Source organism: Podarcis erhardii (genome assembly GCF_964252035.2).
Source record: "Podarcis erhardii genome assembly, chromosome: 8".
In the NCBI taxonomy this organism is placed as follows: Eukaryota; Metazoa; Chordata; class Lepidosauria; order Squamata; family Lacertidae; genus Podarcis; species Podarcis erhardii.
The window spans coordinates 2,913,182-2,925,288 of record NC_138499.1 but is presented as its reverse complement, the minus strand read 5'-3'; the positions used below and the strand labels follow the sequence as shown (position 1 = coordinate 2,925,288).

At 49.5% G+C, this 12,107-nt stretch overlaps 1 protein-coding gene across 1 annotated transcript in view; it reads left to right on the top strand.

Moving 5' to 3' along the window:
• ZC3H3 (zinc finger CCCH-type containing 3) overlaps window positions 1-12,107 on the top strand; it is a 264,865-nt gene that overhangs the window by 194,905 nt on the left and 57,853 nt on the right. Inside the window, exons 8-9 of the mRNA XM_081874112.1 lie at window positions 491-560; window positions 7,921-8,052. Of these exons, the coding sequence (XP_081730238.1) occupies window positions 491-560; window positions 7,921-8,052 (202 nt within the window). The remainder of the gene's footprint in view (window positions 1-490; window positions 561-7,920; window positions 8,053-12,107) is intronic.

Below are 12,107 nucleotides of genomic sequence, written 5' to 3'. Positions count from 1 at the left end.
CGTGCATCAGATACACATGTATAATCCACACATTGGGCACAGCTGCCTGCGATTGCAAGCGCCGCCCTAAGCGAAGATGTCAGCAAATTAAAACTGGCCTAGGTTGGCCGTGGGAGCTTTGCGGAAATCGACAGGGCCTGTCCCATCTTTGGAAAGGCCTTTCCAAAGAAATATCTGCGCTTGGCCTTTGCCTCATGCTGGTGGAAGCTGAAATTGCGTTACGCAACATCAGCGGAAGCCATGCGCAAGGGCTTCCACTCGCGCAGTGGGGCACCCTGCTCCTTCTGCTGTGAAATCGGCTGGGGAGGGGGTCAGGAGAACGGCCAAAACAGCTCCCAGGGTTTGGAGAGTGAGGATTGTTCCGCACGGCAAGCGGAAGTATATTTGTAACGGTCGAATTCCACCATTCCCCCCTTGCCAAAATTTCCCAGCTGTCTTCTGCTTCCCTCCAAATCTCCTCAGACTTCCCTCTTCTCCATCTTCTCAACAGGTTTCTCCGTGGTACATGCAAGAAGACCGATGGGACCTGCCCCTTTTCGCACAAGGTTTCAAAAGACAAGGTTGGTTTGGCTCTTAGTCGGCCGAGGGAGGTGGCTGCAGTGGGGAGGTGTTTCAAACAACGTATTTGTCAGGGATGCAGGTGGTTGCTCACGAGTAAACAGCCAGGACTCTGACCTGCCTTTTACAGGTTTTATTAAGGGCACAACTATGTACAGTGCAGGAACCCAAAGTTCATGTCTGTCTCAGTCACTTGCAGATTCTGGGAGTGGGCTTTTCCGGTCCCCCCCCCCCCAGCATGAGAACTTAGACACCCCAAGTCTCCGCCTCCTATCTTTATGTTTGATCCCCTTGCGAAAGTTAGGCGATGGAAGCTGCATGTCTGTTTCCCTATCAGCCCGGCTGGGAGCGGTACTAGGGCTCACTGTAACCTCTGTGAGCCTTTGCCTCACTTTGCCCCTCCTTTCCCCCTCTGTTTCACCAGAAGTGTCACTCTCACCAGTCCCTGACGAAGTGTTACTGCTGAGCAACGTCCCTGTACACTTCTGCCCCCCTCCCCCCTTTCAATGGCAGTAAAGGTAAAGGGACCCCTGACCATTAGGTCCAGTCGTGGCAGACTCTGGGGTTGCGGTGCTCATCTTGTTTTATTGGCCGAGGGAGCCGGCGTACTGCTTCTGGGTCATGTGACTAGCATGAGTAAGTCGCTTCTGGCGAGCCAGAGCAGCAAGCGTAAATGCCGTTTACCTTCCCACCGGAATGGTACCTATTTATCTACTTGCACTTTGACGTGCTTTCGAACTGCTAGGTGGGCAGGAGCAGGGACCGAGCAACGCGAGCTCACTGTCGCGGGGATTCGAACCTCTGACTTTCTGCTTGGCAAACCCTAGGCTCTGTGCGCCAACCGCATCCCCCCCAATGGCAGTACCCTGACAGTATTCATTCGGAGTTGGCTTGGAAAAGCTGTTCAGGGTCGCCATGGGGCTGCTTCCCATCGTGAGAGGAAAGCGGGTCTCTTAGGGTGCTTTGATCGCTCAGTTGGCTTGTGTGGGGTGCTGATGATGGCAAGGCTGCAGGTTCCATCTCTGGTTGAGGCAGCTGCATATTCCTGCATTGCAGGGGGCTGGTGCTCAGGGTCCCTTCCAACTCTACAATTCTGTAATTTATCAGTATTTTAGCACATTAAGCAGGTCAGGGCAACTTGGGCTGTCTTCTTCCACATCCGAGGTGCCCACAGGCACAGGTGAAGCGCATCACAACATACTGTACTGTGCCAATTGCCATGGCAACAGGCTGGATGGCACCTGGCAGCAGGTTTTGGCTCATGGCAAGCAGGGCAGAAGCAGAGGGTCCCACTTCTGAAGATCATGGCAACTGCATTTGATGAGGGATGGATTGATTGAGTTTCCTTAGATGCCACTGTTCCACTGTAAGCGTGCCCAGAGCAGCTTACAGACAACATTCAAAACATCAAAATGCAAATATTGAAGAGCATGCCAGTAAATTTAAAAAACGAGAAAAACCAGCTGTTTAACAAACAGAATAAATTCAATATTACAAAAACACAAACAAAACAGTCAAGGTTTAAGTGCATAAATAAAAAGCAAAGCGAGTAAAAACAAAAATAAAGTTTCTGGTATTCCAGCTCTCCAAGGAGCCTGGCTTGCATACAGTTCAGAGGGGAGGGGTCTTCTCACCAGGCTAGATGACATGCAGATGGCTGCTGTATCTTTACTGCAAAGGAGGCTGGCAGCAGCAAAAGGGAAAAGTTTGGGAGGGAGGAGATGGCCAGTCTCTTCCCCGGCTCCCTGGAAGTACCAACTCCTGGTGCAGGTCTCATTGTCCCACCCAGAATTCAGGATAGGACAGTTCCATCCTCACTCTAGAGTGTGACCCATATTGGGAGAGGGGGGGCTGCTTTTTCATATGTGTAGATTTATTTATTTAGACCAGAGGTAGCTCCCCTTGGGAGGGCAGGGGTTGCAAAGAGGCAAGGGGGCGGCAGAGGGATGCTGGAGGTGTTAATTACTATTACTTTGGTAAATGACCATCAGTCTTTGAAAAATGGGTATTGCTGGATCATGCTCACTAACGTTGTTGACATAATTAAGCTAAATTGTTTTGATTTGATTTTGAATAAATGTGCCATTCATTGTTACTGTTTCAAATTTTATTGTGTTATCACCTTCCTTAGAGGGTCATGCAAACCTCTGTTCTGAATAATGCTCTTTATGGAGTAGGGAGCACTGAGGATAGGTTGATGGAACCAACGGGGGCAGTAGCCCCCCAAAGTTTGGGAACAACTGATTTAGTAGATTTATAACCAGCTTGATCGAAAAGCTCTCCAACCAAGGGACAAATACATTTTTGGATAAAACACAGCTCAAATTCACAGTCCAATTAAGAACAAATATATACGAAGCCATTGTTGTTAAACACACACACACATACACAGAGAACCATCATCATTACAAACAAAGATAAAATCAATACAGCTTTTAAAAGAGATAGAGGTAGTTAAATTATATGTCTGGGTAGACTGGCCGAAACAAAAAAAAGTTTTCAGCTGCCCCCAGTCAGGCCATTAACTATGACTTCATGCTCTCTGCCTCCCGCCCTCCCTGGCGGCTCCTAGATGGTATCAGGTGCAGCATTTCAGCTCCCTGAGAACTTCCATTTTCACTAGCAGGAGATAAGCAGGTTTCTGGCCCTTATTACTTTGAAGAGATGCTTAAATCTCAGAATCCAGAGAGGTAGCTAAATATGCTTTTTTGCCAAGGGGGGGGGGCTGCTGCAAAGCTCCCATGTCCCCACGCCCCTCCCTGTGACTAGCAAACCCAGAATAAATAATGTCGACCCAGAATAAATAATGTCGACCGCTGAAAAATATTTGCAGAATAAATGTGGCAAAGTCGAGGCGTCATGCGTATTTGCTAATTTACCTAGGTTCTGAAATTGCACAGAATGCAGGTTGCCTGGGGCAGAATTTCGTTCTCCTTTTTTGTGAGCACAGAGTAACCCATTGCTGTGCTGAATGGGAAACTAAAGGCACCCAGTACCCTCCCCCCCGAACTTGTGGTTCAACGTGTGGTTTCCCCCAAGCAAGTCCGTGCTAGTGAACTGCGTTGGGGGAGAAGAGTGGACTTCTTACTTTCTGTTTTGAGTTGGGGAGTTTCTGGGCTGCAGCCTCCCCTTCCTTTGCTGAGCTTAGAGCCCTTTCCGCCGTGATTTATAGCCCAGGGGTAGCCGGCTGCCCGGAGGCAAGTGGGGACTTCGGCACCCGCTCCTGTAGCTTCCTGTTAACCTGGCGATTACCAGGAAAGGTGATGTCCGCCTCATTTATCAAAGCACAACCCAAGGAGAGGGGCTGGTGAGTTAATCCTTACCGCAAAAGAAGGTGGTTTTCTGCTGTGCTCAGGCTTCGCTGCAAATGGCCTGGCTGGAGTCCACTGTCTCCAAACGAGCCCTTTCTTTTAAAGGCGGCTTTCTCGTCCTGTGTCTTGTTTAGTACAGGAACTGATTTTTGGGGGGTCTGGATACATGATTGCCCCACCTCCTGGCTGCTGCCAAGAACAAACGTGCTTGCCTCCGATGGGGAATAGAGTTTGAGAAGCTACTGTGCATTCAGATTTCCTGGGATTCGTCCATTGGAAATAGTGTCCGGGCGGAGTTTCTAAAAAGCGGTTAAATAATGGCAACCCTAGGACAGAGCTATGTGCTGTGTGCCCTGCTGTGTGCCCCCTAAGCTAGCCTGCTGCCCTCAGAGGCAGCCGAGGACACTGGCTCCATTGCTAGTGTCAGATTCGGTTTTGAAAACCAGTTCGGGAGGGTTTTGTACATGGAGTGGAGCCAGGGAATGGCATCTTGTCCGCTGCCTCGGGCAGCAAAATGCCTTGGACTGGCCCTGCAGCTACTCCATTGACGTTGTTGTCCCACCAAGTTGCCTGGTTTGGAACGGAGACAGGGGTAGGACCAGGCCTTTCCAGAGGTGGTTGACTTTCAAAAACACCTCTTGGGCCTCCGATTGCTCTGCAGATTGTATGAACAAACATGGTTAGAGCGTTGTATTCGCAGGGTGTGTGTGTGTGGAATACAGTTGTGTAGCAGGCCCTTTGGTCCTCCTACGTCAAACTGATGCCCTCCAGATGCTGTTGGACTTCAGCTCGCCTCAGCCAGCTCTCCTCGGGGGTCAAGCGCCATTTGTAGTTGTGGCGCCACTTTGGAGCAAGCCTTGCGCAAGCTGGTGCCCTCCAAAGGCTGTTGGACCACAACTCCCATCAGCCTCTAGCTGGCACCCATGTTGTAGTCCAACAATGTCTTGAAGGCTGCCAGAGTCCTGAACTAAATCAAAAAGAAAATCTGCAAACGTTAAGTTCAAAATTAATTGGTTTGTTTCCCCCCGAAAAGGGCAAAACGAGAAGAGAAGGGACTATTATCTCTGTCTGCCTTAGAAGCCCAGCAAAAGAGAAGAGTTTTGATAGGTTTTCTGAGAATATGGCACGAGAAGAGTAGAAGCATCAAACAGCTTTCTTTATTTGGAGGGTGGGGCGTAGTGGATAAATGGCCCGGCCCTCTCAGGCAGACTTCCTTGTGGCCCCCAGTTTGCTGCCCACCATCCCTGGGGCCGCCAGCCCCCTGCCATTCCCCGTGTGCCAGCGCAGCTGAGTTTGCGGATGCGAGAGGTTAGCACGAGGCTAAGACTTGGGCTGGAGCAGGCTGCTGTTGCAACAGCTTTTCCCCTTGAGGGACTTGACAAGAATCAGCATTTTTCTCCCTAATAGAGCTTCAAAACTCTGTTGTGAGCAATTTGGAAATTCACGTCGAGTTTCGGGTTCATTAGCCGCCGGCTCCAGGAAGGCGTGCGCGCGTCTTCGGGGCTTCCTAATATGGCCGCAGCGCCTTGCATTAATGTTATTGTTATTTGCGCGGACATCGCGGGGTGCAAACAAGGTTAATTGAAACGAGAACGGCGCTTTCTCTTGGTAATGGCTCAGCCTTGACAGCTGGGAGGAGCTGAGTTTTGCATAAGAGCTGCCTTTATTATCCCTTTTTATTAGAGCTAATTTGATCTCTATATCAAAACCTACATTAAGGGAATCGTTTACGGTCACGCCACCGCCGACAGGAGAAGGCAGCCCCAGAGCCCTGTCCTTTATTTTAATGTCTGCAGTTAAAAGACAATTAAAAATAAACTCTTTGCTTTTAAAGCCCTCTTTGTTTTTCCTTCTTGCGTGGCTTTTAGCCTTCCATTTTCCTGTCCTCTTTCTCCCCCCTCCCTCCTCCTCCTTCTCACTCTAGTGAACTAATTCAGTTAAAGCCCTAATACGTCCTTCGGGGGAAAGTTCCCTCCCCCATGCATCGTGTCGCCCGCGCTTGTTGCACATCTGTAAATACTGGCCGGAGGATCCCTGAACCTGCAGGACTTAAGGCCATGGCGCTTGGCAGAAGCGGTGGCTCTGTTCACTGGGCAATCAGCCGGTTTTTGTGTCCATGTGGACAGCCAGGAAAGGAAGAGGGAGAGCGTGGAATTGAAACTCTGGGGGTAAGGCGAGCCAAGCACCCACAAGCCATGTGGTGAGTCTGTGCCTTGGAAGGTACACTCAGGAGCAAGATGCTTTTAAGAAATAGGAATATTCTTATTTAATGTTACTCTCTGCAGAGTCACCCTAGAGCAGCCCTCTGGTGCCCTCCAGCTGTTTTGGACGGCAACTCCCATCTGCCCCAGCTAGCATGTCCATACTGGCTGGGGCTGATGGGAGTTGTAGTCCAAAACAGCTGGAAGATGCCACAGGTGCTTCCTTGGCTGACCAGCAGTGTTTCCATCCCTGCAAAGGCAGCGCTTTGCCACCCTGAGCTGCAGCCCCTCTCCGCCTCCAGTAGCCACTAAAGGTGGAGGAGGAGGATTGTCACAGCAGGCCAGTAATTCCTTTTTAATTACCCAGCAGCTGGCAGAAGGTATAGTTTTGTGCTTTGTGGCAGGAGTGCTCAAGGCGGCCCCACATCTGTCTCTGCGCACAGATTGGTTTTGATGTGCTTTTTCACATCACCAGCACCTGTGAACAAAGGTAGCGGGAGCAATGAGTCCTGTGGAGTCCTGCCCACCAACTGGAGGAAACAATGGCCAGAATCTGGCTTCAAGCTGCCGCAAAAGGCGTTTCACTCAAAGATGCCAAAAATGGGAATCAAAGTACCCTTTGGCCCATCGCTACTCTCGTCTGGTGAGGTTTGGGTGTCATATCACGACACCTAGCCTTTGGAACTCCCTCCCCCTTGAATATTAGACAGGCGCTGTGCTCTTGCCATCAGAAGGTCCTTCCTGATATTTAGTCGAAATCACCTCTCTTGTCATTTGAATCCATTGGTTTGGGTTCTCGGCTCTGGAGCAGGAGAAAACAAGCTTACTCCATCTTCTGTGTGGCAGCCCTTCAGGTATTAGAAGATGCCTATCCTATCTCCTCCCAGTCCCCTCTTTCCCAGGCTGAACATAACCAGCTCCTTCAACTGTTCTTCATCAGGCTTGGTTTCCTTGATCATCTTGGTTGCCCTCCTCTGCACATGTTCCAGCTTGTCAACATCCTTCTTAAATTGTGGCACCCAGAACTGGACACAGGATTCCAGGTGGGGTCTGACCAAGGCAGAATAGAGTAGTCTATGACTTCCCTTGACTTATGTTCAACTTCTGGTGCCTACTGACTTTCTTTGTTTCTGATGTTATAGTTTTAATGGTTGTTGGAGTTTTTTTTTTTTGTATGGAGTTACTTAGAGATCGCTGTAATTAAGCACTGTACAGTCATACCTCGTGTTGTGTTTGCTTCAGGTTGTGTTCCGTGGCGATCTGGAAGTACCGGAAAGGGTTACTTCCGGGTTTTGCCACTCATGCATGCGCAGACGTGCAAAATGACACCATGCGCAGGAGGAGTGAATCGTGACCCACGCATGCGCAGATGCGGGTTGCGTTCTGCTCATGTTGCGAACGGGCCTCCGGAACGGATCCTGTTTGCAACCAGAGGTACCACTCTATAAGTTATCAGATGCATAATATGTGCACCACAGGGAAGCAGCGATGAAGGCGACTAAGTTGTTTGGTGCGCCTGGCTCTTGCAAGAGTCCTGCACAAAGTGTGGAAGCCGCAAACAAACACAAGACTCAATTTGCTGCTTGCTCACAAGACTTCCTGGGGGGCCCTGAGAAAGTTGCTTTCTCTGCAAGTTGCATTCTGCCAAATGGGAATATTTGTGGCCAGCTTCGCAGGGTTGTTGTGAGTGTAAGAGATGCATGTGTAAACCACACCAGAATCAAATCTGGTGGGCGTGGGGGACTGTGGCCTTCATTTTATAGCAGGGATGGTTTTCTGTCAGACTTGAGGGTTGGAACTGGCACTAAATCATTGGAGATTAATCTTCCCTCCCGACTTTGTCCTTTCAGATGCCTGTGTGCTCTTATTTCCTGAAAGGGATCTGCAACAACAGTGACTGTCCCTACAGCCATGTCTACGTTTCCCGGAAAGCGGAGGTGTGCTCAGACTTCCTCAAAGGCTACTGTCCCTTGGGAGAGAAGGTAAGACGGGGCAAGGGCTTGGACAAGTATCCCATTGAGATGTAACCCTCATGCAGCTGAGAATCCATATATCTTGCGATTGTTGTTTTGTCTCATGGCATGGTCCATACTCACAGAAAATCCAGTGTCTGCAGCTGAGAAGGATGTCTCCTTTTCAGTTTTTTAATGTTCTCCGACCTTCTCTTTCCTCCTTTTTGGGGTTCAGTATCACAGGTGAGTAGGCAGGACTTCTCAAATAGCAACTACCCTTTGCTGGAGAGATACTGGACAAAAACGTTTCCATCTTCAAATGTAGCTGAGATCACACAGTGTGATTTGCACCTTGTGTGTATGTGCATAGGCCACTTTGGAAAAGTTGGGATTTAAATTTTGGGAATTAAAAAAAGTAAAAATAGCCGGCTGAGTTTGGCTCTGTGTGTGGTGTGTGGTGTGATTCTCGGTTTGGCAAGAAGCAACCGGGGATAACTTAATGTTAAATTCTCTGAAAATCAGGGCTACCTCAGAGGTAAGGAATCTGCTTTTTCAATGAAACCAAGGGGGCTCCTGGTGAGAAACTTTCTCTCTTTGCAGCAGCAGTAATCTAGTTTTTTAAAAAAATGGAACAGCTTTTAGATTTTTTTTTTAAAAAAGTACTGGCTTTAATATAGATATGTGTTTGGTTTTTTGCTTATAATATTGTAAGTCACTTTGAGTTGCCATGGCAAAATTGCGACTAATACATTTAATAAAATCATCGTCGTGTTTTTGTGGTTAAGCAATATTCCGTAGTTTGTGCTGTGTGAAAACTGCTTTCCTTTTGTCCTGAATCTTTCAGCATTCATTGGATGGTCTTAACCTCTTGCCTTAAAAGAGAGAGAAAACCACTTCTTCCTATCCACTTCCTCCACACCAAACATAATTCTCGACTTCTCTGCCATGTCCTCCCACCCACTTAGCTCACCTTTCCCCGGAAACTCAGAAGCCCCAACTGTTGTCACCTTTCTTCACTGGGAGATTCCTTCATGCCCATGATGCCCTCTTGGGTTGCCCTTTCATTCAACTTTTCTAGCCCTGCAATATTCGTTTCTCAGATGTACAGTCACACACCTGATGATCCCATCTTTTATGTCCTCCTTTTGGGCAATGGGCTTTAGGGGGCAAACAGTAGGATAGTGCCTTTAAAGAATCCCTCTCTCCATACCTCCTATTTTTGGAGAGAGAGAGGCTGCTCCATCTAGCATGGTCGCTATCAGCAGCCCTTGGCTCTAGGAGTTTGCCCCATCCTCTTTTAATGCCATCATGGTTGCTTGCCCCCATTGCTTCCTGTGGGAGGGAGTGCCATAGCTTAACTTAAAAAAATAAAAAGGTAAAGGGACCACTGATCATTAGTCCAGTCGTGGCCGACTCTGGGGTTGTGGCGCTCATCTCGCTTTATTGGCTGAGGGAGCCTGCGTACAGCTTCCGGGTCATGTGGCCATCATGACTAAGCCGCTTCTGGCGAACCAGAGCAGCGCACGGAAACGCCGTTTACCTTCCCGCCGGAGCGGTACCTATTGATCTACTTGCACTTTGACGTACTTTCGAACTGCTAGGTTGGCAGGAGCAGGGACCGAGCAACGGGAGCTCACCCCGTCGCAGGGATTCGAACTGCTGACCTTCTGATTGGCAAGTCCTAGGCTCTGTGGTTTAGACCACAGCACCACCCGTGTTACATTTAAATAACTGCATGTAAATAAATCCTCTCTTCTATCTGTCCTGAACCTTCCAACGAGAAATGGGCCTGGCAGTAAGAAGGCAGAATTTTGCTGCAGAATTTTGTGGCGGCAGGGCCAGCTGTGGTTTGTGGGGCGCCCGTTTCAGGGACCGGCTGGACAGTGAGGAGGGGGCACCAGGAGAAGGAGGGGTTGGAGACTGACTTGGAAGAAGGGAACGTCGATCTGGGGGAATGTGTGACAGCCAAGAGACGAGAGCCAGAGGCAGGAGAAGCTGCAGGATTGGAGAGTTAAGAACAGGGCAGGAGGAGGAAGAGAGAGGTCAGGCTGATGGGGACTCAAAGCCTTCCACATCTCCTCCTGCTGCTCCCGTGTCTCCTGCTCCACTGTCTCCCAGGACCAGGAGAGGGGTGAAGAGGGAGGAGCAGGAGCAGGTTACAGGCAGGTGAAGTCTGCTTCTGCTTGCGTGCAGCTCGGGTGGTGGAGATACCTAAGCTGAGGTTGTGGCGGGCAGGGGTCTCTCTGTCGTGACAACTGCCTCAACAGGTGGACACCTAGGAGTAACCTGTGAGTGTACTTTCGACAATACTGTGGTACCTTGGTTCTCAAATGCCTTGGTACTCAAACAACTTGGAACCCAAACACTGCAAACCCAAAAGTAAGTGTTCCGGTTTGCAAACTCTTTTCGGAAACCGAACATGCTCCGTTTTGAAGGTTATGCTTCCATTTTTTAGTGTTAACGCTGAGGTCTGTCTGTTTTTGCTATTTATTTTGCGGTTTTGTTTTTGCAGCTTTTTTTTGTGACTGTGTGGAACCCAGTTCAGCTACTGATTGATTGATTGATTGATTGATTGATTGATTGATTGTGTGACTGCAATACAGTCATAACTCGGGTTAAAGTTCCTTCAGGTTGAGTGTTTTCGGGTTGCATTCCGCGGCGACCCGGAAGTAATGGAACACGTTACTTCTGGGTTTCATCGCTCGCGCATGTACAGAGGCTCAAAATGACGCCCTGCGCAAGCGCAGAAACGACGACGTGCAGACGTGGGTTGCGTTCTCTTCAGGATGTGAACGGGACTCCGGAACGGATCCCCTTCGCATCCAGAGGTACCACTGTACACTGTTTATTGCTTTCATTTTATGAATCAATGGTCTTGTTAGATACTAAAATTCATATTAAATTGCTGTTTTAGGGGTTGTTTTTAAATTTCTGGAACCGATTAATCCATTTTGCATTACTTTCTATGGGAAAGTGGGCCTTGGTTTGGGAACACTTTGGTTTTGGAACAGACTTCTGGAACGGATTAAGTTTGAGAACCAAGGTAGCACTGTAGTTAATTCCTCACATTCCTCGCCTGACAGCACCGTGACACCTGCACAGCTGCAGTATTGGGAAGGAACGCAGCCAGGGCTGGCACACCCATGAGGCAAGGTGAGCCTACTGCCTCGGGTGGCAGGATCCCTAGGGGCAGCAGATCCCAGTGGTCAATCTTGATCCCCTGCTTTGTTCCCAATCGCTCATCCCTTCTTCCTTGGCCGGGGTGCATTTGTGTGTCAATTTGTGGTCCGCCTCAGTTGCCAGAATGTACTGGGCCAGCCCTGAATGTGGTTTCGGGTCTCAGGTGACCGGAGTGGACTTGAGGCCAGGGGACGTGCTTGCCCTACCTGTGGAGAAAGGTGTGGAGAAAGCAAAGGCAGGGGAGGTTTCCCCTCCCTCTCTGACAGCGCCAGAAAGTGGGCTCATCCAGCAAAGCTGATGGGTACGTCGGGCAAAAGGAAGATCTTCCTCACGCTGCTGGCTTGTGGAACTCGCTGCCACCAGATGTGATGGTTGCTAGCTTTAGAAGGGGGTTGGACAAATGCCTAGAAAAGACAGAGGGGGAGAAGAAGTCTGCCAACTGCTGCTAGTCATGATGGCTGGAGGGAACCTCCAGGTTTCATCGGTGGTGGTAGGACAGCAATGGGTGGTTGAATTCCAGTCCTGGTTCTGAATTCTTCTGCTAGGGCATCTGGTTGGCCGCTGTGTATAACCCAGTGGGGTTACTCTTGTGCAACTAGGAGGAGGAGTTCCAGAGAGACCTTGTGGTGTCTTGGTTAGAGGGTCAGGCTCTGAACTGGGAGAGGCCAGGGTTCGAATCCATGTACACCAGCCTTCCTCAACCTGTGGGTCCCCAGGTGTTGTTGAACTACAACTCCCATCACTCCTAGCTAGCAAGGCCAGAGCTCAGGGATGATGGGAGTTGTAGTCCAACAACATCTGGTGACCCACAGGTTGAGAACCGCTGATGTACACCATCTTGAGCTCCTTAGAGGGAAATAAAAGTGGGATATAGATGCTCCATGATCACTGCAGATGGTGACAGC